Source organism: Podarcis vaucheri (assembly GCF_965113315.1).
Source record: "Podarcis vaucheri genome assembly, chromosome: 8".
Lineage (NCBI taxonomy): Eukaryota > Metazoa > Chordata > Lepidosauria > Squamata > Lacertidae > Podarcis > Podarcis vaucheri.
The window spans coordinates 58,164,724-58,191,601 of NC_138766.1; the positions used below are offsets into that span (position 1 = coordinate 58,164,724).

The 26,878-nt window shown below is 37.4% G+C and overlaps 1 protein-coding gene across 5 annotated transcripts in view; it reads right to left on the bottom strand.

Moving 5' to 3' along the window:
• Positions 1 to 4,018: 4,018 nt before the first annotated feature.
• Positions 4,019 to 26,878, bottom strand: part of ASPH (aspartate beta-hydroxylase) — a 31,843-nt gene continuing 8,983 nt past the window's right edge. Inside the window, exons 2-6 of one of the 5 annotated variants that reach the window (XM_082234033.1) lie at positions 20,545 to 20,694; positions 20,033 to 20,077; positions 17,675 to 17,743; positions 8,831 to 8,875; positions 4,019 to 5,338 (exon numbers count right to left, since the gene is read on the bottom strand). In XM_082234033.1, the coding sequence (XP_082090159.1) occupies positions 4,992 to 5,338; positions 8,831 to 8,875; positions 17,675 to 17,743; positions 20,033 to 20,077; positions 20,545 to 20,694 (656 nt within the window). In that variant the 3' untranslated portion in view covers positions 4,019 to 4,991. Of the gene's footprint in view, positions 5,339 to 8,830; positions 11,223 to 11,304; positions 13,866 to 17,674; positions 17,744 to 20,032; positions 20,078 to 20,544; positions 20,695 to 26,878 lie in introns of those variants that run through there. The other 4 variants (XM_082234036.1, XM_082234034.1, XM_082234035.1 and 1 more) reach the window with 4 other exon arrangements.

Consider the following 26,878-nt stretch of genomic DNA (forward strand, 5'->3'; position numbering starts at 1 on the left):
GATCTGCAAACCTCTCATTGAGGACAAGTTGCTGTAGAGCAGATGGTGTAAAGCTTCTACCATACAAAAAGATAGGCAAGACTGGAGTTTATTTTTCTATGACTTAGTTTGCATGAGAACCTACCTGCTCTCCCATGTGGCTCCTCTGTAGGTTGGATAACCTCTTCAGCATCTCTTGGCTTTTGCTGTTCTGGGACAGATCTTTCTTTAAGTCCTGCATTGTTTAGTTATAAAGTTAACTTTAGCCTTTCTGATTCAACATTTTGGCTTTCTTAGGTATCACTGAGATAATGACAAGGGGTTGAATCCAAACTTAGAAAGACTGTAACGGCTCCTTCCATTTACGCTTTTGATCCAGTGGAGGGATCATGCTGAGGGAAGAGGGAAGAGGAAACGTCCACTCATCCCTGATTTCCCTGTAACCCCACACAATAATATTTTTTCAGAGGGCTTTAAGGAAAGAGGAATTGCCACCTTCCCCTTCTGTCTGTGAAGGAGTCCCCTGATCAGAACTCTACTCAAAGGAGTCTCCCACCACAGAGAGCAAAGTCTGGATCCAAGCCCACAAATCTAAAGACTACCAAAAAGGAGAGTACACACTACACACAGCCTACAGAAGTACCACATTGTATTTCAAAGTCCAACATTTTTTAAAACCAGTTTTTGGAGCCTGTTGCAGCATCTTCTTAAAGGTAAACTTCTCTGTATGAACTGGTTTCATTTCCAGCTGCCTTTAAATCAGTTTCCTTTTACCAAAACCCAAAGTTGCTCTGTAAATATGGGGTTATGGGCTGCTTCAAGGAAATCTCTCCAAATGCTGCTGTGAACTTATATGTGTCTCTGGATGGCACTCTTAAATTTTAATTACTTAGAGCATCAAAAGATAGTACATCAGGGCCACTTCTTCTAAAATATATACGGTATTTAGTTGTTAAGCAGAAGCCAAAGGTGGATTTGGGATAGTAGCTGTTTCCAAATGAAGGTTGAAGCTCTTCTCTGTTCCTAACCCTTCACCCTTGCTTCATTCCTTATTTAAACCCCCACCCCCCACACACCAACACCTCCCCTATCCAGTATAAAGATCATTACCATTGATGAAACAAGAAGAACTGGCTTGGGGTAAAGGGAAGAAGAATGAAGTAAAGCAATGTATGTCTAATGAAAATACTGCCTCCCACTCAAAGCCAGCTCATGGGTAGAGAAGGAGGAAGGTATCTTTCCAAGGTTAAGATTCTAGACTGAGGGGCTCAGGGGGAAGAGTGAAAACAATGTCTCAACCTCTCTTTCCCCTAAACTGTTTCTGAGGACCTTCTCCATGGCACACTTTTGATAGGAAGAGCTAATCTATACATTATACAGAATAAGGCAGCATACAAATAGAATTCTGGATTGTACTACTTCAGATTACAGGCAGAAAAAAGGAGGCAATATATTTTGAATGCTTCCACATGTAAAATGCTCCTGACATACAATTAATAGATTTTGCACCACTAAAAACAAACATGTTTTTCTAGCTAGAAGTGGTATAAATTAGTGGCATTTCCATCAAATGACTAAACCAGTGATAAGAGAACCTGTGGCTCTCCAAATGTTGCATTGTAGTTCCTTTAAGTTCTAATCAATATGGCTAATAGTTGTGGGGGGACCACAGTTTCCTTTCCCTGATCTAAATAATGGATGTAAACATTTTTCAAATGGGAGACAGGTTACAAATCGAGCCACTTGACCTGTCAAATCCAAATACCATGCTACAATCTTATCATTTAGCATCTTTGGTCAAGACAATTCCTCAAAATTCATATTCGGCATGAACTTGACCACATTGGCAATATTCCATCAATACTGCACAACAAAGCAAAGAAAATCATGAGTGGGCTCAGTAGGAAAGGCCTGCACATCTACAGTGATCATTGTCCACTTCAAGAAAATGGAATTTGATGGACTCATTTTTATCCATTGCAATTTTAAAGTAAACGGAAGCATTTCTGAGCAGTGTTTTTAACATATCTTCTGTAGCATTTATAAGTTTACAAACTGCTAGTATAGTCCACCAAAATCTTTGGTGCAACCCTTACTGCAGTAAACAGAAGCGGTATAAAAGAACATCCATAATGTTCTGGTGGATTATGTCATAGAGAACAGGGCACTCTGTGATTTTACTAAATGGACACTAAGGTTGCAATCCTACTCACACCCATGTTAGAGTAATTCCCTTTGAGCATAAAGAGCTTTACTTCTGAGTAAATGTATATAGAATTGCACTGTCAGTTTCTTCATTCTTCTTTCAGAACAAACTGGTACATTAAACTTTATTGGAAAGGGAATATTACTGTAAACTCATTTCATACAAGAATGTGCATGGTTTTGATGATTTTCTGTATGTAGAATTGCAAAATAGTTTCTCAAAAAATTCAACCTGTATATTTCAATCCAAAATAAGGTAAAATATGAACTACCCTAAAAGTTGCCATGAACTAGATGTAGCATCTAAATGGTACACACTCAGTCTTCATGTTGCTGAATCTTCATTTGTTAGAGGTAAAGATCAAATTATTATTATTATTTATTAAATTGGTATACCACCTTTCATCCAAAGATCACAGGGCAGTTCACAACACGCACAAATCAAAACAAAAACCAAATAACAAAACAAAACCCCTCCCACAAACACATTTAAAAGGCCATGGAATGCTGATCAGCCAGAGGCCTGGTTGTAGAGAAATGTTTTCACCTTGCACCTAAAGATATGTAATGAAGGTGCCAGATGAGCCTTCCTCAAAGAGCATTCCACAAACAGGAAGACTGCAAGGAAAAGGCCTGTTCTCATGTTGTCACTCTTCTGACCTTTTGTGGAGAAGGCACATAAAGAAGGGCCTTAGATGATTATTACAGGGTCCAGGTCAGTTCATATGGGGGAGAGGCAGCCCATAATGTCTGTAACCATAAATTCTGTACATCCACACCATTCAGATGCAGTACCAAATGTACAGATGTTGAGGTAAGCAGGAAGGTCTCACGCCACATGGAGTTTTTCATTCTCAGAAACATATAAATAAGCCAGAAGTTCCATGTCCACCCTGGTCCTCAGGCCCTATAATACTGCTTTGCAGGAACCTGTCTTTGTGGACAAATTGTTTGTAACACTAATCAATGCGTTTATGTACTACCTATGTGTGCTATAGGCACAAATCCCCTTTGCTATACGGAAAAGTGACAGTCTGACCTTTGCTGACGGAATATCAATCTCAGCTGAATGAGAAATGGTTAGACCCACTCATATCAGTTTGGAGAGAAACTTGCCTTGATTGTGAATGGGCTGAGTCCACCTACACTTTTCTGGATTTTCTTTTTTTAAAAACTCAGGCTTCTAATAAACATCATTCAAAGCTTGGAAACATCTAAAAGCTCCCCAATCACCAGCTCATTTGCCAGTCTCTTCTCTTTCCTAAAAGCTTTCCCAAAATGTAAGCTGGAGGTGGAAGGGAAAACAGCAGCACCTGAAATTTGCAAAACCCAAGGGCTCTACCTAAATTTGATTACTCATGCAGAGCATTATAAGCTAAGGGGTGAGAAGCGACAGAATAGGGTTGGGTTGGCTCAAAACGAAAGGATAGAAGCCATTTACATTGGGAGATTAATTTCCAACTTCCACCACCCTTAAAAAAAATATCTAGCTATAAACTGATCAACCCAAATATATAACCCCTGGTATTAGGGAAGTGCTGGTATTTTATTATTGTATCCTACGCTTTGTTCCCCACTCATCTCTCTGCCATTCAAGTATGTTACTATAGCGTGTATCCACTATTTCATGCAATAGTTCACACAAAAGTGAAAATTTGACAATGGGATGCAAATACATAATCCAATGTACATTTCAGAAAACATGGAAGAGATGGTCCCAGAAAGACCCACACAGATGTCTAAAATTTAAATTTCATAGGTTTTTTCACGTGATCAAGTAAAGCATTATATCTCATGAGAATTCTAAATGTGTTGTATTACTGAAAAACAAGGCTAAAATATGTTGCTTTTATTTTTGTGTCAAAATTGTACTTTGTCACCCATATATGAGTACTTCTTGTGGTAAGACCAGAGACACAAAGAGCTACACAACCATATATTTTCAAACCTTGCACTGATCATAGCACATATACCAATGTCTGTTCAGCCCTAGATTTCCTAGATTTCCCCCTCGCCCCAAATGCTTTTTGACACAGTATTCTCCATGTCAAGATTAAAACAGCAAATGGACTTATTCCAAATATCATTTTGGAAAAGATTATATTCAAGGTTTATTTAAAACATATATAATAGTATGTTCTACTTTCTACCCAACAGGAAACAAAACCAGTGCCGTCTGTAAAATGCAAACAGGGGGGGGTAGCAATGAAGGTATAATTTGTAGGAAATGTTCTTACTTATTTTACACCTGTTCTTCACTTTTTTTCATTGCTCCATTTGAGCTTTCATTCTTCCATGTATTTATTTTCTGAATAGTTGAAAAAGATGTGTTTTGTTGCACTTTCTAGAGTGATATGCATATTGATAAGATTTTCCATCGTTCCAAGTGTATAAATTGGATCATGTTCATTGAACACACAAAAAATTGAAAACTAGTCTACCTTATTTCCCCCTAATACTTCTGCTTCCCGGTGTAAAACAACACTTACAAATATTTCAGTGTTTTATTTTTGTATTAGCCTTATGTGTGACATACTGAGTACCAAAAACATTCCATTATATAAATGATCTCAGTACAATAAGAATGTACAAGACATTATCAGACATACTATGTACAAATTGGAATTTCATAGCAGTCTATCTTATTTCATGCTTACAATTTCATACATATTCTAAGGCTGTTTGTGCAAATGATTCTGTCATCTTGTTTACTCTAACAAGCTAAAGACAAATTGCCTTAGTGGTGCTATATTACATTCTTGTGCTATCAGTTCTAACTGAAGCAACATTCAGATATGAAAATAGTATCATTTTACTTTTTTCCTCTTCTCTTCATCCTTTGCTGAGCTATCAGATGCTTTAGAAAGGGCTTTAACTATTTTTTTAATTTCTTTCTCTTTGCCACTAGCTGATTCTTTTATCTCTTTATTTTTAAGATTCTTATCTAACCCTGATCTCTCCTTTTCACCTCTCCTGTCTCGCTTAACCTTTTCAGATTCTTTTTTGGATTTATCATCAGCAACTTTCTTATCCTTTCTCTCCAAGTCATCAACTTTCTTCTTGGTTTTCTTCCTCTCTTCATCTTTGGTTTCCTTCTTTCCTTCTTGCTTCTCTTTCAATTTCTTGGCTGGTTCTTTGATCTCTTTTATTTTTTCTATTTTCCCATTTAAAAAAGGGGAAATGTTCATTAAGGAACACACATCAAGACACTGGATATTAGTAAACCAAACTCACATTCCAACTTCACATCACAAATTCATAGTTGCAATTCAAAAGAACTTGATCACACAGTATTAGTACTGTCAAAAGAATTGCAGGTAGCAATCCTTACTTGGGATGTGCCAAGGGAAATAACTTTCTATTTTATAGGGCTTCCCCAAACTTATTCTTCAGCATCAGATGAAAACTGTTCTATTTCCCCAACTTTAACAGTATCTAAACTAGTTCTCCTATTTCAAGGGGTTTATGTATTGTAAGTGGCCTTAGAGAAACTGACGTATACATTTCTTAATTAAATATGTTAAAAGAATTTTCAATTGCCTGAAAAATGATTCGGCTGCCAGCTTTTTAAAAAACATCATGCTACCTGATGAGCTACTAAATAAAATTAGAAAAGAGACACACTGTTAAATAGAAATCAATGACTATAAAATGTATTCGCCTATTTTACAAGAGGTCTATAACTGGCATAACCTCCTTATAATGTATCTAAAATTTGCATATCCAACACTGCCATCTTGCTCATGCTACAGACTTTGGCTTGTACAGTGAAACTTCCCCTTCCTCTCCTGTAGCTCCCTCAAAATCTGTTTGAGAGGATTGGGGGACCCTCCAAAGCACATTTTGGGGGTGCACAGGGAAAGGAGAGGCAAGTAAAAGTCCCACTGTGCAAGCAGAACTGTGTTCACTCAGCTTTTATACAATCCATGGATTTTGAGGGGTTGGGGATATCATAAAAGAGAGGAAGCAGTTCAAACATACACTGAATTAAATTTGCATACTTTAAAGTCAGGGGTGGGGAAGCTGTGGCTGGAATGATGGAAGCTGTAGTTCAACAATTTCTGGAGGGCCACAGATTCCCCATCCCTACTTCAATCATTCTGCTACTGTACTTTTTACATCTGCTTGGTCTTTTCTCTTAAGATCTCCTTGACCTCTGCCCTTATGCAAAGGGCAGTGCTATCTGCTATCCTGTACTCATAGGGCTGGATCATTGAACTAACAGAAAACATGACTAATCTCAATTCACAAATGCTAAAACCAGTGCTTTTTTTCCTTTAAAAAATGTTTAGGGGTATTCTCATTTTCCTACTCATATTGAAATACTGCCCCTCAATGAGGCCAAACTTAGATTCACAAAATGTTTAGGGGTATGCATACCCCTGCGTCCCCCCAGAAAAAAAAACACTGGCTAAAACTATGCATGATGTTACATATATTTGAAAAAGATAAGTGAAAAACAAAGTTAGGCACCCCTAGGCGAGTACTGCAACTCATTTGAAGTTAAATGGCTGTGACCCCATAAAACAGGAATGAGGAATTTGTGCATGCCCACAACTCCCATCATCCCTGACCCTTGGGGCATGCTGGTTGGAGGTGATTGGAACTAAAATCCATCAACATTTGGAGGATGACAGCTTCCTCCACCCGTTTTATAGGCTAATTTTAGAAATGTTAAACTGACTCCAGAGGTCATGATTTGTAAAGAAGACACTGCATGGAGTATTTCCATTGTGCTGTAAACACAAGATAAAAATAAGATCCTACTGAAAACACCTGATTTTAATGATGACCATCATGTAGACGATTTTTTATTAGAGGCCGAAAATACTATATCGTTATAAAATGGTTTTAAAATAGAAAGTTATATATGCAGAGACTTATGAAAATGATTGAGTCACACAATTGTGCATACAATTTGCAATTAAAACTGACAATATTATTTCAATAGATTAATACTGAAATAGATCTGAAGTATTGTAGCTGCCTTTAATTAAAAAAAATATGCTGATACCATAATTAGTGTTTTAATTACATGACAAAAATGCCACTTCAGGTAAAACTCAAATCCAATCAAGTACTAGCTAATATGGAAAAGAAAACCACCAACACACATGCAGGCATTTCTGAATTAAATATTCAGGAAATTATGGGGAAACATGGGGGAGGGAGGATCTGCAGACTGGGGCAAGAATTAAGAACCTGCCAAAAATTTCCCCATTAGGTAATTACATCTCCTCTTGCAGCCAAACTCTAATGTCAGAAGTAATTTCGGGGAAAGGGAGGATTCAGGAGGTTCAGGTGGGGTAAAAGCACCCTTCTAGCTGGCCTTTCCTTCCAATATGTTCTCCAGCTCACATTCTCCAGCAATTGTGAGATAGAGAACAAACATGTGCTAAACGTTATTTAGTCCACTCTTCCCAACAAGGCCTTTTCTTCTACACCTGTTTTTTTTAAAAAAAATTGCAAAAGGTGATTACAATAAAATATCGAGTGATCTGCAATCCCTCTACCGTGAATGGAAATAGGAGCAATGCATTTGGAATAAAAATCTTTTAAGATTAGCATTACTAACTTGTTGGGTTCAGAGCATGGTTAATGCTTCATTGCATGAGGAAATGGTTTCTCCTGCCTTGAAAGAGGCAGTGGTACAACCGCTTCTAAAGAAACTGGCTCTGGGTCCCTTAGACTGGAACAACTACTGACCAGTTGCAAATACCTCCTTTTTGAAGGAAGGTGGTGGAGAGGACTGTGGTGGATGTTTTTAGTTTATTGCTGATTTTGCTTTTTAAAAAAGTTCTTCTTAATAGTTGTTGTTAACTGGTTTAACCAATAATTTTATTCTTTTATTCTTTTTGTACACTGCTTTAAGATATTTCACAGTGTATAAAATTTAGAAATAAATAAATAAAGCCCTGAGAATAAAAAGACTATGATATTACAATGAAACATAAAAAGGAGCATTTCTCCTTCAACAGGAAGACACGAACTCTAATTAAGAAAGGCCCAGCATATTTTGAGCAGAATGCTTGGGGTAACAATATGTAAACTATATAGTATTTCATATGCCATGCACATTGTAGAAGCCTAATCTATCCAAATGATTGAATTCTTTGCCCAAAGGCCTTGATCCAAAGGCGTGCACTCAGTGATCAGAAATTCTCATGCATCACTGGGAAAATTCAGCTAGAATTCTGCTAGTTAGATATTTGATAAGAAAGACTGAATGTAGCATCCTATTTTTCCTTCCCAGACAGTTGACTAGTAGGAATCCAATCTTTATATTTGCCCCTGGTTGCACATGCCTTGTACCAAATCCTACAGAATCACATGCACTGCATCAATTTGCACACAGGATTCCTCATCCAGCAGGAGAAATATGCAGATCCACACACACACACAGCCTGCAGCTGGATTAGAAATTAAAATTTTAAAGTACTGTAGATCTAATTATGTAGGATGCTGAAGAGCACCCAAAACTAATGCTTTTTTTTTTTTGTTCAGTACATTTTGAATGTGAAATCACACTGGTACGAACTGCATCCAGAATTAGTAGACACATTTAACAAGATGGTAAAACACATGCAATTCAGGCATTCATAATCAGTGTGCACAAGAGGTCACTAATGCTCCAGTAGCAAAGTACCTTTGACTTTAGCCTTTCTCTTGGCAACCCCTCCTGGTGGCTCCCCTGATTATCATAAGATGAAAACAAGTTACAAACATTATTTTAAGTCTTTAAGGTGCTATACACATGGGGGGGGAGAGAGAGATGACCCAGTATAAAACAGCACCAAAATTACATCAGACCTTAAAAAATACTTATACCTGACTGTTCTGTTTTCTGGAAGTGTTCCATTAAACAAAGCTTTCAAAATAAGCCATACACAGGTATAATAGGCCCAGTCTCTCTCATTTCATCAAATATGAAAGCTATAATTGGTAAGGTCACAGGAAAGGACATTTTCTATAGCAATACCCCAGTAACGAAATTCCATTCTGATGAGAGGGTGGTAAATACATTTTATTCCATTAGACTTTTAGTGTATTGCAATCTTGTTATCTATGGTCTTATTTTATTTGCTTTTATTCTGGCTTTTAAAGCTCTCCAGTTTGGGGAGCTCTATTAGTCATCACCATCTCAATTGATCCGAGAACAGCATCTCTCTCTCTCTCTCTCTCTCTCTCTCTCTCTCTCTGTGTGTGTGTCTAATGGAAAAAAATCAGTAATACTGTTGTATGGGTTTTCTAACTGGTGGTTCTTAAAGAGAAAGTGAAAGATGTATCGCAAAAACAAAGAGAATTCCAAATAGGATTTTTTCATTGGTAATTGGCTCATAAGCTAAACTATCAATTATGAAAAAGTGCTGTTTGGATTATGTAACACCAAGTATGGGAAAGCATAAACTAAAAGGATGCTATCTTATGCTTTAATATTTTATCTGTTTCCAAACATATGGATTCATGTGAAAGAATCTTCCGTACCTAAGAATGGCATACATTAGTTTAGTGGAACATTTTGTGGCCATGTTACTATAAGACTTAAATTAAGGAACACTTGAGTCACAAAACTTTTTAAATGACTTCACTTTGCAGATAAAGAAACATGATGTTTAAAAAATTGATACATCACAAAAATGAAAGCTTGTTTTCCCCCAGTATGAATATCCTTTACTCTTACTTATTTTATGAATGATATTTGTATTCCACATATATTACTTGACAAACGACCACAATTGATGCATTTGGAATATCATACCTCAGTTTAATAATCCAAAATTGAACAAGGTTCACACACTTGCACAGAGCCACTTCACTCTTTCCTTTGTGCAAGTGGGGAAGCAAGCTAGGAAGATTTCTATTATGTCCAAACTAAGAAACAATGGTTAACCTCATATTGAGCAAACCTTAAAACATGTATTTAAACCTTAAAACATGTATTTATATCCTGGCTTGGTAGGAAACTAAAGCTAGTTAAAACTTTCTAAACTCAGATGCAACAGAAAGCCATGTGTAACTGCTGCTGAGGTAGACAAAAGTTCAAAATGCTATAGTGAAGTGGGTCATGAACAAATGCAGGTACTGACCATATAAAAGGAGATTTGGGACTGGTTTTCCAAATGAACAAGAACTATTACTTCTGAATACTAACGTCTACTCCTAAACATGCCACCTGGCTGTCTTAGTTGCTAAAGTGAGGCAGCTTGGCTCCCTGCCTTAGCTGACTGGGAACTACCATTCGGCTCCTTCCTTCCCCAAAGTGCCTACTGCAATGACCATTCTACCTTGTCACCGCATAACTTCATTATTCAACCAGTTCTCAAATTACAGAGCGCAAGAGTGTGAATGGGTTGATATTTGAGTTTGCCTGTTTTCTTCTTCCTTCCTTTTGAAACATGCACCTGAGACTGAAGACATTATTTTAAACTGAAAACCATCTTGAGTGCTTTGGTAGGAAGGTGGAGCATAAAGATAAAATAAAATAATAAGCATGGTGATTGAAAGAAGATTTCAAAATACTGTACTAGATATAAACTGTAGATCTAAACTGAAAAGATCCAGTGATATACTATTAAGTTACTGGTTTCTTTTGAATATCATGCTCTCAAAGACCTTAGCAAGCTGTGAAGATAAGCCCATAAAAGTTAATAGCCTACAAAAATAATTACTAAGTCTGTTTTTTATTCATAGGAGTAGCACTCTGGTCCCACCTCTTCTAGTCCTTTTTTATGAATAAGAAGCGGGCAAGCAATAAATGTAGGCTAGTAATATAGCAGGCTAACATAGCCTCCTCTGCCCACCTGCTTATTTTTATGCTGGGTGCAAAGGAAAAATAGCCTCACAGAAGATGCCTCCTCCCAATTTTCAGTAATCCCCCTCTTCCCACTTAATCTGGCGTGTCACAGCCTACTCCATTCAGCAATGTACACCTCAGGAAAAACTTTTGTAGGGACAAAGAGAGAGAGAAGTCACCTTTCACCCATCCTCTTTCACCAGCATTGCTCTGGATTCAAACCTATATGATTTCCCTTTATTTCCTTTTTATACAAAAAGCAAAAAACAAATGAACTTTAGATCAGATCATAAACAAGGTTACCTCAAACATGATTGAAGTTTTACCATTTCATCACCAAAGGAATGTGGAAGTGGTATTAAAGGTCCAGAAGTTTTAAAAACATTGGGCAATAAAAAAACAAACTTGTTAACAAAACATTCAGACAAGCAAATCTTACGAATACATTTTTTAAAAAGACAATCACTAATCTAGTCCCTGAAATAAACTCCACAGCTGAACCATTATTGCTGTTATTACATAATAGAATACAAATTTTGTCTAACATTTATTTATATGGTCCTGCTCAGATGTTTATAACTGTGAAACCCGTTTCCAATAAGAATTAAATTTTAGCCACCAATAATAAAGGGTGTGAAATCTGTTATATTATAGCCTTGGGTCAGCTATAGCAGTCTATTATTTTAGAAGAGCCTGAAGTTTAGCAAAATAAATAAAACCAATGAAATCTCCACTTCCTCACCTTTGCTTTAAAACCTCAGACAATTGTTCAAATTACGTACCCCACCCCACCGCAAAGAACAGAAAAGGCAACTGAAAAGAAAATGAAATTTCTTGCTGAACATCTGGTGACAAAAGGACAAAGGCTATGTTTTGCCCCACAAAGCCCCAAATTATTGGTTGCCATTTTATGAGTAACTGCCCTTTTCATCAGTCTCAACTAAATAACTTCTAACTCATACTCTCAGGTATACAAAACTATTTTTAGATAACTCCAAACAAACGAAGGTACATTCCTTGCAAGCTCTTCAAGATTTTCAAGTTCTTTTCCTACAATACTGTGGTATCCAAAAGTTATCATTAATTTATTCCACTGTGGCTAAACATACAAAGTATATATCATTTATCAATTAAAAAAACCACTGTTTTAATATATTTCTACAACAGTTATGCCCAACCATTTTACAAGATATGGACTTGCTTTGCATCAGATACAGTTGAGGATGGTCACAGAAATCCAGGGTTCAGCTCAGGTATTTTTATTTGGAACAAATAAAATGCAAAGTACATCTTCTGCAAATTATTTACACATTGCTGCCATAGCAAAGAAAGCAGAAGTTTGTGCAAAATGTAAAGTAGCTTTTTCACATTATGTGCTCAATATTATGTCAGGCAAGCTTTGAAAATGCATAGAATTCTTCCTCAGGCTGTAGACTTTACTTGAACACTTTACTTAAACACTCACATTTATGAGTCATGAAAGTTTCTATCAAATGTGCTAATTCTGAGACAAACAGTGCAATTCTATACATATTTATTCAGATGTAAGCTCCATTGAGTTCAATGGTTTCTACTTATAGAAAAGTGTGTAAAGGACTGCAGTCTAAGGTTTGATCAGCAATATCAGATCAAACAAGCCTAAGTATTATTCAGCAGTGTGCATGAAATACAGGCACTAGATTTTACCATACACACACACACACACACACACACACCACAAAATTTTGCACACATATCTGTTCCAGAAGGTTAATTTGCTCCATACAAAGCTGGGCATGGAAACTTGCTGAACTCAGGCATTTGTATAATCAGTCCCTTCACTATGAGATGGGGGGAGGGTGCGGCGGAGCAGAAAAATCAAAAAGCAAATCTGAGTCAGCCATTCAGTTTAGCAAGACATAAAAGACAGTTTGCATTTATCAGCTTTAATTAGTTGAATATTACAGGAGAAATACATATTTACAGGTTCTCGCTTTCAAAAAATGTCCACTAAATTTTTACAAACAAATCTGCCTTTAAGAGATAAAATAGTATATAAAGAAAATAAGAATGAAAGCTTCATTTCAAAATATACAACAATTGCATGCTATTTCTTTCATATAGTAAATGGATTTACTAACATAACAAATTTGAGTAACCTCAGTATTCTGCTGTATAAGTCTGTAAAAGCATGTAATAAATTATAAAATTAAGGAATACTCATCGGTAGCAAATTCAAATAATTTCAGTAATAGTTTTCTTATTTAATGCAATAGTAGGCAGAATCTTAAAATATAAAATATAAATATATACATAATTTGTCAATCATGCCAGAATAGTCTATAGTAATTTAACACTTTATTAGAAAGGTGAATCATTTAAGGGTTAATAGTGTAGGTTACTACCATAGAGCTTGTGCGGGTTAGTGCTAAGAATACACAGCACAAGTTAGTGTAAGAAAGCACAAACTGACACAAAGCCATACAGAAACCAATCATACTACTGAAGACACTTTTGTCTTACCCCAGTCTCTCTCTCAAAAAGGCTTTTTGACAAGTGAATTACATCACATGGCTGATATGTCCATTGAGGGTAAGGGGTTACATCAGGTTTTACCCCAGTAGCCTGTTGCATTTTGATAATTGAACTTGATCCCTGAACTAAAGTCATTGGTTCTGTAAATCCACAATAACACATGTCTTTTTTCCCTGAACCCCTTCATTCTGTGACGTACCATCAACATCATCTGCAGCATCGCTCTCTTCTTCTTCTATGATTTCAAAAGGAGTCATTACATCATAGAGAAATGAGAGGAAACCATAAAACCAATCAGAACTTTCCTCTGCTAAAATATTAAGGACTTCCTCAAGAGAATCAATATTTTCATTATTGCCATCTTTGGTCAAGCCTACACAAGAATAAAAGGAAAGAGAGAGAGAGAGAGAAGGTAGCAGTTAGGTGGAAAAAAAGAAACTGAAGTAGAAGGATTTAAGAGAGCCTGTTTCATGATCAGCAATCTAAAACAGTATGGTTAAGAAAATTAGTAAAAAAGAAATCTGAAAGTTTTAATAAGCACCCAAGAAACAAACCATTTGAAGAAATTTAAAAAATACTGACAAAGACATATTCCTACTACTGACCTTGCCAAGATGGTTGATTATTAGAGGCCACTAATGGGGTGAGGATTAAACACATGCTTATGCAAAAAGCAACAAAAGCTGTAACCTTTCCTCACAGAAAAGGTGCCTCAACAACTTGTATCATTTTGGTTCTAACCCTTTCCTCACCTTTTCAAGCATTATATTATATTGATACTGAGTATCTAGAACTGTACATAGTAGTTCATAAATTGCCACAGAATTATATAAAGAGATTGTGATTTCTTGATATAGCAGCTCGCGGGTGGCGCTGTGGGCTAAAGCCTCAGCGCCTAGGGCTTGCCGATCGAAAGGTCGGCGGTTCGAATCCCCGCGGCGGGGTGCGCTCCCGCTGCTCGGTCCCAGCGCCTGCCCACCTAGCAGTTCGAAAGCACCCCCGGGGGCAAGTAGATAAATAGGTACCGCTTACCAGCGGGAAGGTAAACGGCGTTCCGTGTGCGGCTCTGGCTCGCCAGAGCAGCGTTGTCACGCTGGCCACGTGACCCGGAAGTGTCTTCGGACAGCGCTGGCCCCCGGCCAATAGATGTGAGATGGGCGCACAAACCCCAGAGTCTGTCAAGACTGGCCCGTTCGGGCAGGGGTACCTTTACCTTTACCTTTAAGGTAAGTTTTATCCCAAACTGGATGCGCTCCAGCCTGACCAATTTCCCTAAGAAATTTGGGGAAATTCTACAATCTTTATGAGCACCACTTCAAACACTAGCAGCCTGGTTTCAACGTAATTCAACTATAGCCCCTCTCTTTTGCATGCATGGCTTCTCCGAAAGTTTTCCCCAATGTTTAATAAATCTAAATAATTCTTCCTGACATTACCGTGTCATTCAAACCCCTCCCATCTTTCCATGTTGCTGGCCTTCTGCATGAAACAGGTAGCATTTCTGAAAATGCCATGTTCCTGCACTTCAACATTCTACCTAGCAAGCTAGGTTTTATTAGAGCATCTCATAACCACTTTTAACAGTTTGTTATTGGTGTAGAAAACTGCCATCTTCTAGCCATTATTTATATGGCAAACCATTCATATCAGGCAGGTGCAAACCCATCACAAACTCCTCTCCCCATACCCTTAATTTGCAAGTCTAGCACTGCCAAAGATCCCCCATTTCTGGAAACATATCCTAAGCGCAAAAGCATATTGGTTCAGTAACCAAGAAATGAGTCCTTTCTAAAGGGTGGTTTTGTTGTTGTTTTTTTCCTTGCAGAATTATATAAAGCAGTGATTGAGAATTAGAAAAACCTTGATCCCCATTATAGCTGCTTATTCCCTTTACTGGGAAAACACTGCTGTCAGATTGCATATCTTGGAACTACAGACTGAAGAAGAAAGAAAAGAAGAAAGCAAATGGGTGTCTGTAACCCAAAGCTTTATGTTTTATTATGTTTCGATATATGCTGTAAGCCACCCAGAGTGGCTGGGGAAACCGAGCCAGATGGACGGGGTATAAATAATAAAATTATTATTATTACTACTACAAAAATGAGCAATTAATAAAGTAAGGGTAACACCCCTAAAATCACACCAGCAAGGCTGTTTTAGGAGATGAAGAGATAGACGTACCTTGTGAGGGAGGCAAAGCTTTCGTTATCCTGCTCATATGAACCAGTCATGGTCATGGACTGGGGAGTATCTGATTTCTAATTACATGTACATCTATGAAACAGTAGCATGATCTTGTCTTTTTTATGTCAGTTTCAAAATAATGTTACCACTAAAGACTAGGCTCCTGAACCAGTAAATTACTGACACCTGCCCAAACAAATCAATATGCATTCTCTCTCCTTCTCTCTCTCTCTCTCTCTCTCTCTCTCTCTCTCTCACACACACACACACACACAGCTCATCTTATTGTCCAATGGTCTGCTACTCAAAGTTTATGTATTTTTTTTTTTAACATAAAGCCAAAGTTTGGCATGTAAAGGTATTGGGTAAGCATCTTGGTGAACGACTAAATCAGTATTGTTCATATTATTCATATTTAATAGACAAAGTTCTGCAATGTAAACCTTGAAACTGGGGAAAGAATTAATCACAAATAACAATGATAGCACCTGCCTATTATCACTCCATCACCCCTCAAGGGTTTTTTTGGGGGGTGGAGCTGTTTATGCTGTATAGGTAATTAGTCGACTCATGAATGGAGGAGATTCGGGGTGTGCCTGAATATATACCGTATTTTTCGCTCTATAAGACACACCAGACCACAAGACGCACCTAGTTTTTGGAGGAGAAAAACAAGGGAAAAAAATATTCTGAATCTCAGAAGCCAGAACAGCAAGAGGGATCGCTGTGCAGTGAAAGCAAAGCAGCAATCCCTCTTGCTGCTCTGGTTTCTGGGATAGCTGCGCAGCCTGCATTCGCTCCATAAGATGCACATACATTTCCCCTTACTTTTTAGGAGGGAAAAAAATGAGTCTTATAGAGCAAAAAATACAGTAGATTTCTACATTGTTAAATCACAAGTAGTCAGAATACATAAAAGCAATTTGGGTTAAAGGTTGTACATGATCAAATGAATTAGGTATCTGAAGACACAGGAATATATTTGACCAGTGCAGCGACACAAACTAAATTTATTAAGTTTCCCAGACAAGCTGAAGATCTTAAAGAACATCTGAATGTTAAATCAATATCCCTGTATGTAAGGAAGCAACACAGAGCCTTTAAACAGCATGTCAATATAGCATAAAAATGCCAAGATATAGATAATTATTTTTATTTGAGAAAGGTCCCAGGACTTGTTCTCTTCTTCTTTTAGTCTTTTCTCCACTTCTAGACTTAACATCCCATTCCACTTCCAACCTATGCAATTCCTCTTACTAATCTAGTATTATACTATTCACCTTTACAACCTAGCTATTCAAATCAGGTGCACTGTCCTAAGTGCCCTTTTCCCTCACGTCTCACTCTGTAGACTTTGCAAAGTCCTCATCCTTTTCTGTCTTGTCAATCTTCTGGCTTTTTAGATACGTCTTGCTACTTTTTCCTCTTGATTTGCCTTATATAGGTCTTCTTTCCAGTTTTACTTCAATTGTATCTTAGGTTATGTGCTTCAGTATGTTTGACAATCAAACCACACTTTACATCAGTTCTCATCCCTCTTAAATCTTATGCTTTTCTCTTCTGTTTTCATTTTCATTGTATAATATGACTGTTTCTCTATATAAAATGGTTCCAGTGCTCTTTTACACCTTTTTCCCTGGTGGAACTCAAGGCGGCTTAATAGGCTTAAGGACTTTAGGATTTCTGACCAATGTTTCTCAGGAATCTTTTATACAGGTACCTTAAAAAGTTTAAAATATATTATCACTTTAAACATTTATCGTATTAAATGTTTCATACTGTATAAGAAAACAACAGGACTACAGGAATACACTGTGCTGTGCAATGTAATTTCACCAATATTAAGCAATTACTGTGATTATTTTAACACTTTGGGTTACTTTTTGTTTAAATATATATAATAAATAATGATATTGTGAAGTTTTGGAAACCAGATTCATTATTTTAATGCTGCAACAGAAGGTAACGTTTAAGACAGTTTTAGAAGTGTCTACTTGCCTAGCAAAGCCTTGGCATCTTCCACATCAAAATCTCCATCTCCATCAGCATCATAGATCCCAAGTTTTCCTGGAGCAGGGAGAGAAAGAAACTAATTTAGTAATCTATTTCTATATTAATCTGTTGAATGTGTGATGGAATGTAGCAAGAAATCATGAGCCTCAACATTTTATAAAAGATGTCATTCCAAAACACAAATGCAAGCTTACTAACTGTTTTGAGATGATATACATTTTTTCCAAATAAACAAACCAAACTCCTTAAAAGATAGCGTACCTTTCTGCAAATCTGAAATCCTTTTGGATTGCTAAATCAGCACTTCATTACTTGTTAGTGTTTAAGGAACTGTAACAATTTTGTATCTGAAATGACTATGCAAGTCAAGTGACACAATGGCTGTAATCCTGCTCCATTCACATTAATGGAAGTTATGGTATTGGCTTTTAATAGGAAAAGAATTGCACCTACCAGTTCACTAAATAGTATTTATCTAGATTACTGGAATAGTATTTTTAGAAAAAGAAAGAAAGAACTCAAAAATCTACTGCTAAGTGCTACATGATGATTGCATATTAATAAAATTGCCTATCTAATGTCAAAGGTACAATACTTCATAAGCAGCATATCAAACACAAAGTTAAATGCATCTGTTTCAGACAGTAAATTGGTGTACTCAGGAATAATGCAGATGCATGCAACATAGAAATATTCCTGCTGCTATGGAAATTTGCAATTGCTGCATTTGAGATACTGGCAGAGCCATAGCCCTAAACACTCAAAAGAAATTTAGGCAGAAGCAATTTCAATCAGAGAAATGCATGCCAAGCTGGCTGATACAGCAGATTAATTGCTAGAAAATCCTAAAAACTGGAGAGCATAGTTTGAGCTCATTTTTTGCCACGGCTTATTGAACAAGGCAGAAGCAACAGTCATGCAGAGAAGAAGCTAAAACAGAGTCCTGCCAAGGTGGTTGCTCAAAGGGCATATTTGTTTTATCCCAAACAACAAAAATCAAAATATCCCAGAATGAAACTGAAAATTCTAGCAACACATTCAATTGTTATACTGAAAACAATATAATAAACCAGCACTATAAGAAAGGAAATCTAGCTATGGTTTGGCTTGATGTCTGAGTTGACAAGCCATAATTAAGGAGATTGTTCTGCTTCCAAAGCCCAATATAGCCAGAGACAAGAAAGCAGAGCAGACAGGTGACAAAAGCAGGCAAACAGCTCTAAACCAGTTTGATTGATTCTTTGAGTGCAGCTATGCTATGCTCTCAGCTATGCAAACCATAAGATTTGGAATCTTGCCTAAACAGAACAGATAGTGATTGTGGGTTGCAGCTAGTGTTAATCCTACTCAGCATAGACCCACTGTAATTACTGGACCTATCTAACTTGGGCCCATAAATTTCAAAGAGTATACTGAAAGTATAACTTGGTTAAACACAACCCTGCATAATTTATTTTAATGAATTTATTATGGAATCTTTATAATTATTTAACCTTCCCAGATACTAATATTTTCATGGCTACATTTCAGTTGGAAACAATTACTCATTTCCACATGATGTCAAAACACTGTAATAAATCTGCTAAAATCTGCAATTCTGAGCTTTGAAAAGTCACATTTTCTTCTTAAGGCTCACCGCTTTAAAAATATTTGTAGTCTGGATATTGGATGGATTACACTTTTACACATAGCCAAATCCTCTACCTTCCATTTCACAACTACATGTGGACTTTAACCAAATTAATGGTAGTTGTGGGAAAGGCAGGCAATTGAAATGTCTTCTCACTCACCTGCATCCCTCCGACTTCAATCCTATAGATAATTTTGGCATGAAGTGAAAATGGTTACACCATTTCTATTTGCTCTGAGCTCCAACAGTCTCTAGAATCAAATCAAATGAAGCAAAATGCCCCAAAGCAGCTTCATATAGAGATAAGCAGAGAACAGACTGCATGCCAGGTGATACCTATATCAGCTTTCCACTCCCATAGGAAAATGGGAAAGTCAACTTAGCCCATACACTTCCCCCAAAGAACATGGAGTTCAGGCGATCCAACTCCTACTCCTGAGCTTTTTATTATTTGTACACTTGGAGAATTTGTTTATCTATCAAGTGGTTCATAAATTTGCTTAATAAAGAAGTACCAACACTCAACCCTAAAAGAAAGAGTAGCAGCTGAATAAGGTTAAAAATCTGAAAACCACTTAAAGAAAGCAAAGATTGAAGGGTGTAGCAGAAGATAAAATAATGAAGCATATTTTTTTTTACTCCAGCAGTATGCCAACAGTCAGGTATTTCAATCCCAAGAAGTATAAGCATAGTTTATTTCTCTATAATCCTACCTTGGAGTACCTCTGACAAGTTATAACGGAAGTCCTTTGCTTTGGCTGCATGCGTGGTAAAAATATAGAAACCATTATTCACATTGTCAAAACCTGAACAGATGAACTACATGATTTACTCTTTAAATCAACACTTTCATGAATATCTGGTGCTTGATAGTGAACAATGAATAAGCACCCGTAATTGTTGAAAGGTTAAATCCAATGTTGCACTAGTGAGGTTTCACTTAGGAAATGAGACTTGGGTTTCCTCTCCTCCCCCTGTGCCCCCTTAAAATTTGCTCTTGAGGGTCCCTCAACTCTTTGCAGCTGATTTTGTGAAGGGGGAGCTAGAGGAGACAGGAGAGGTAGAGGAAGTTCAAGTGTATTACAAAAGTCCCTTGTGCCAGTGGAGCCACAGAGCTGGATATGATCCAAGGTTCTTAATCAAAATCCTGAAGTTGCAAAAGAATGACATTTGGAAATGTGAAATATTAAAATTACTTCATTTCAAATGCTGTTGGAATGCTTACCTAGCACTTCCTCGTAATCAACAAGTTCAAACCAAACCACAGCTACTGATGTCCACACTCCCAGCAGTGCAATTACCATAAACCAAGTAAAAAATGAACTTCCAGAAATTCCTTCTTTCTTCCCATTCTTGTTCCCTCCATGTCTTGTTTCTGTAAAATAAAGCAAGTGAAATTACTACTAGAAGGCAAGGCTTACAATTATACATTCCTGCAAATATATTATTTGATTACATAAAATTCAGAATGAAGGGTTTCATGCAATTATTTAAAAGGCTGTCTACTGATTCAAGCCTGGTGGGTTAATTTAAATCAAAGTCATTTAAAATTATCAAACATAAAAAGATAAAACTTATCCTTTATTTAAATCCTGTTTCCCATTTTGTAATTCATTATTTGAACTGTTTTCCATTATGCTCATGCCTCTTCCATCCCTCTGCAGCTCTGTGTCACCCCTAAATCTTCTTTTTTTTAAGGTATTGGGCAAAAGACTACCATATTAACTTGAATGTAATACACACCTTTTGGGGACCCAACCCAAGCCAGAATAGTAAATACTATATTATTATTTTGTTTAGAACAGATCTCATAATTCTTTATTATGTGCAAGATTATTGATTTTCATGGTGTTTAAACTGGAAATTATAAGTATGATCACAGAGATGTCAAGATACTCAACTAAGAACGTTAGTAAATTTATGGACCATGGGGGGGATGTTTAAAAATGAAGAACTGGTGACCCCTAGGTTTGGCTACTTAGCAAAGAAATGTAATCATTACTTTATCAGCTCCCATTTTTCATAGGTCCATTAGTTTCAGAAGAGAGTTAGTTATTAACTCACTTGTGGAAATAAAGCTAAAATTTCGGTACAGTTATTTGCTGCCCTGGGCTCCTTTGTGAGGAATGGTGAGATATAAATCAAATGAATAAACAAACAAATAAATAATCAGACTCATTAACACATTGAGACTTACTTCTGTGTAAACATGTATAGCAGAAGTAGCCAAGCCTTCAAGCTATTTGTGGATGCCAACTTCAGCCCCAGCCAGTCTGGCCAATGGCCAGGGATGACTGAGGTTGAGGTCCAACATCTGGAGAGCCACGGGTTGGCTGTCACTAATGTATAGGATTGCACTCTACTCTAGAGTCTTGGGTCCAGAAGAAAAACTACAAAAAAAAAAAATCCTCAGTCTTTAAAGCACACTAAGAAATTTAGCACTGAATCAAGGAAGTAGCTTCTCCACATTCAGCCTGGCCTTAAACAGTCATTAGGGGCAGCATCAAGTATTATATACAGTAGTTGCTCATGTTACAGATGAATATATTTAAATATTTCCGTAGCACAAGTCATGGGAATATAATATAGCACACTACTGGATCCAGCAGCTTCGTGGATAGTGAAGCCACTTACAATGTGGAGTCCAAAGCAGAGATAAATATAGTATTTAGCAACTGATATTTCATAGTCTATATAAGTAAAAATGATCTCAGCAGCAGATAGTTCCCCCTGAGATTTAGCAAAAACTTAAAGTCAGTTTCATGGAAAATGCCACATTATAAACATTTATTTTTGAAATTGTGAAGCAAGCACATACCACTCAAGAACACATACCACTCAAGAACCAATGTGAAACAATTTATGATGTGAATATTTTACTGCAAGCAGCAGCTAGACTCCTCTGAGCTATGCTAATCAGAACCTTATCTTTTTTTCCTTTAAGTTTTATCATATGACATTTTATAATTAAGAGCCAATTGAGAGCTAAAAGCATATTTTATATACCAATTTAAACTCATTCCAGAAAACGAAATCAAGGATGCAGCCCTGCACGCAAAAACTGCCAGCCATGTAGAAAGTAGGTCAATTTCCAAATCTGGTAAGCCTTTACTTTCACCTACCATATGTCTATACAGATCCCATAGTCATGTAAAATACAGTGCTGCACTTTCAAAGCTCATAAAATAATGTGAAGAACTAGGTCTTCGTGAATATTCATTCACCTCAGGTTTAATATGCCCCATTTTCTATAAAGGGATCTCTGTTCATTTTCTAGATTCAAGTAGAAAAAATGGCACCCACTGTCAAAATCTGAAGACAAAATGTAATCCATTTATTACATGAGATTAAGCCCTACTGAACAAAATTGAGATATGCTTCTAATTAGACATGAAGTCATAAATACTGTATATATCTAGTCAAAAATAAATCTCATTGTTTGCATTGTATCTATTTCATAAAGTTATACAGCTAGGAAGAGGAAATCCCAAATATTAATAATTTTTAAACTATTTAATGTTCAGATTAAAGTTATACCACAATACATTTACAGTTTTGCTGCTCACCCCCAGAGTCACAAATACAGTAGGTATTCCAAGCTGCTAGAAGTATACCTGAATCTTCAGCCATGGCATCAGTGTCCTTTATCCATGAATTAAATAAATCTTAATATAAAAAACAAGTGTCCAGATAGAATCAGCAAAAAATGTCCCTCATGTAAGCCTTCCTACAGCCACAAAGAAAGTTTCTTACAGCCAACTCAGCTAAGGCACGAAATCGGACCCTGCTGCAAACTGCTCAAAAGCTATTTTTAGTGCAATCATCTGCAAGCCAAATGCTTTTAAGTACCCATATGGAAACCCAGTGCTGACGACAATCAAATTTGCCCCCTCCTACTAACAAAGCATCCTGGATCTTTTCTGTCTCATTTAATCTCTAAACACCAACATACCAGAGACGCAAAACAGAACAGATTTTAAAAAATGATTGCAGGAAAGCATGCCTCACTGACTAAATTCTAAGAGCATTAAACCTTCTGTACAAACTCAAACAAAAGTCAGGACACAAAGCTTGTCTGTGCAATTTGGGCAACAGCCACACACATTTACATGATGCTGACAGTCAGCCATCGGATGACTTTTGGGTGCATTTCTAGCTATAAACTTGACACAATTGTAGTCCACAATTACAGAATGGCACTAACACACGTATTATGTACTACTAAGGATTGTGTGTCACTGGCAAGAAAAAAAGGCACATGCAGCTAGGCTGCCTTCTGATTCAACATATGCAAACCAAGCTTTGAACTGGAAGGTAATGGCGTTTGGTGAAAGACTAATATTTATAAACATGCTTTAGTTTGTAGCTCTCCTCAAGCAGGAAATATTGTCAATAGCCCCTTTTCAATTTTTTGAAAACTTCCTTCTGATAGCTTTTTAGAAAGCATTGTGTAAACATTAGATTACACACACACACACACACACACACACACACACTACCCCCCCCCCAGCTAACTTGTTGAATTCTAGCCCAAATAATAAAGACTGTTGGCATTTTTGGAAGATTTGCAGGCTTGAATTCCGACGTGCTTTAGGAGAAGAGTGTTTCACAACTAAGGAGTGAATAATTTGCCTACATGCTAATGGTAAAGAGCAGCCAAAGAATGCCTATAAAAAACCCTTTCATTCTCAAAGAAACTACATTCCAGTACACAGCTGAGTAGTTCAAAAGTGACAGCACCATGGGACCAACCCAGCTTCCTGTAGGGCAGGGTGCAATAGCTCTGAGGCAAAACCTGCCTGCTAATGCCTCAACAATTCTCTCCTCAGGAAGCTATGGCATTTGTTTTCTAACAGCCAAATCTAAATATGTTAGAAAAAAAGGTACAAAAATCCCATTTAGCAAATCTACCTCAACAATAAAACTATAATCCATACATGCATATATTTATTGACTGTAGATAAATTGGACCCGTCATCAATGTGAAGTTCAGAACAATTTTATAGGGAAGAACAGCAAGAAAATCAGTTGAAGCAACTGCACTATACGGCTGCAGCATGTTTTTTTGGTACAAACTGAGTAAAACGTTAGACCTTAACTAGTGTGATTTGGCTATGCATACACAAGGAAACAGGCAATAAATCAATTTATTATGAATAAATTAATAAATGGCTCAGTTAATTTAATTGAATCATTAAGTACAATAGAGTAGTTAACGATAATATAGGTCACAGGGTGAGCCAAATAACTTCATTTATTAAATGCTACTCCTTGTAAAGAAAAAAATATTGAGATAGCTAGCTGGCAACTATACAGTTTTCACAAGGTCCTTTATAACAGGTTAGTTCTGCTCCCAATGCAGAACCAAGCAGCAAACATCCAAGGATATCAGGGACTCCAGCTTTCCATGGTTCGTTCCTAAACTCAGGCCTAGGGATGGATGAGTCTGTCAATTTTTAAATCTTAAGTTCAGCTCACCACATTTCAGTAACAGTTTGCAATTTTTTATGTTAAAGTCATGAAAATGCAAATCAACATTTTAATGTGCATTTCTCCTAAAATGCACTTTGCTAAGCAATTTCCCTATTATTATTATGCACATGTTCCCAAAATATATACATTTTTACACACTTTTCTTTTTTGCTGCAGAATCCAGAGAAGTGTAAATTTCAAAAGAAAGCTGCGTTTAGGTTCACGTATTGTTTCAGAGAGTGGAAATTAGGTAGAGTCACATTAAATGTGAACGAAACTGAATTTCTCTCCCATACCTTATTCAGGCCTCAAAGCCCTCTTCAGGCAGAGAAGGAAAAATTCAAGACCAACACTGGCCCCTGAAACTCAAAGACAGCATAAACTCTCTTGACTGGTCAACACCTTTGTTTTGCATTTGGGGAACCAGCTTCCAACTTGCCTGACTTTAGCTCCAGCTGATGGCTTTTGATTCCCCTCCCCCCAGCAGAAGGGCACAACCTGCAAGTCTAGAATCAGGTATGGCCTAGTCTAGTCATTACACAGGAGAATATCCAGACAAACTACTGCTTTAAAAATATCATGTGAATCTCACTGGTTTCTGTACATGAAGCTGGTGTAAGTTTTATAACCACCCTGTGTAAGCTGCAGGAAACTTTCAACATGGTGCTGTTCTACATGATATCCAAAACATCTGAAAACTCTTTACCACATCTGTCAGCTCACATTGTGCAGCACTTCATCACTTAGGAATGTGCAATGCTAATAGAAAAATGCCTCATACAACTGGGCAACCACAATTAGTACCGTATTTTCAAAAATTACACCTGCTACACAGAGAACAACCATAAAGGTTTTCCATGGCTCTAACACTTTCTACAAAAACTTAACTAGGGGCATGCAACTACAGTGGTACCTTGGGTTACAGACGCTTCAGGTTACAGACTCTGCTAACCCAGAAATAGTACCTTGGGTTAAGAACTTTGCTTCAGGATGAGAACAGAAATCGGGCTCCAGCGGCGCGGCAGCAGTGGGAGGCCCCATTAGCTAAAGTGGTGCTTCAGGTTAAGAACAGTTTCAGGTTAAGTACGGACCTCCAGAATGAATTAAGTACTTAACCTGAGGTACCACTGTATATTTTACGGGTTCTACCTTTACAATTCATAATCAATATAGAATTACATTTTGACCTTGGGAGTTATCTTGGGGATAGTTCAAGTACAGTGGTACCCCTCATTTGAAGCACCTGTAACTTCTACTGCAACATTGAGGATCCTAAATGCTGGCTTTCTACAGGAATGAAACATTTAAGCTGAGGATGGTTACAAAGACATGATCTCTATATATTCTCTGAGATGCCACAATTTAAAGCAAGCAAATACTAGAGGCAGCTCTGAACCTTTAGCCACCCCTCATATATGGGAAGAGAGGATCCTATAGACATGGCACGTAAAAGTCAAACAGCCATTCCCCCATAGATGTCTCAAAGCAAGTAAAATTATCAAGTTTTCCTATGAGAAACTGTGACTCCTAGAGTTCCTGAATAGGCAGGAGTTTCTGAATAGCTTTCATTTTAGAATATTGTCAAGATAACCCAACTCACACAATAAAAAACTGGCCAGAATGCGTTCCTATGGAACCTTTTTTGTTAGGGGAAAAAGCAGATCTAAGGGAGAATTATTCATACAGTGGTGCCTCGCAAGACGAACACCTCGCAAAACGAAAAACTTGCAAGACGAAAGAGTTTTCCGTTTTTGAGTCGTTCTGCAAGATGAATTTCCCTATGGGCTTGCTTCGCAAGAAGAAAGCCCATAGGGAAATCTCCGGGGACCTCTTTTAAAATGCTGGCGGTCGGGAGCAAAGACTTTCGCCCACCGCCAGCCTTCAGAAGAGGTCCTGGACCTCTTCTGAAGGCCGGCGGGGGGGCAAAAGTCTTTGCTCCCCCCCCCCGCCTGCCTTCCCGGGACAGCGGAGACTTCTCCGCAGTCCCGGGCGATCTTAAAATGCTGGCGGGCGGCAGTGAAGCCTTCACCGCCGACCCCCAGCATTTTAAAATCGCCCTGGGACAGCGGAGGCTTCGCTGCCGCCCG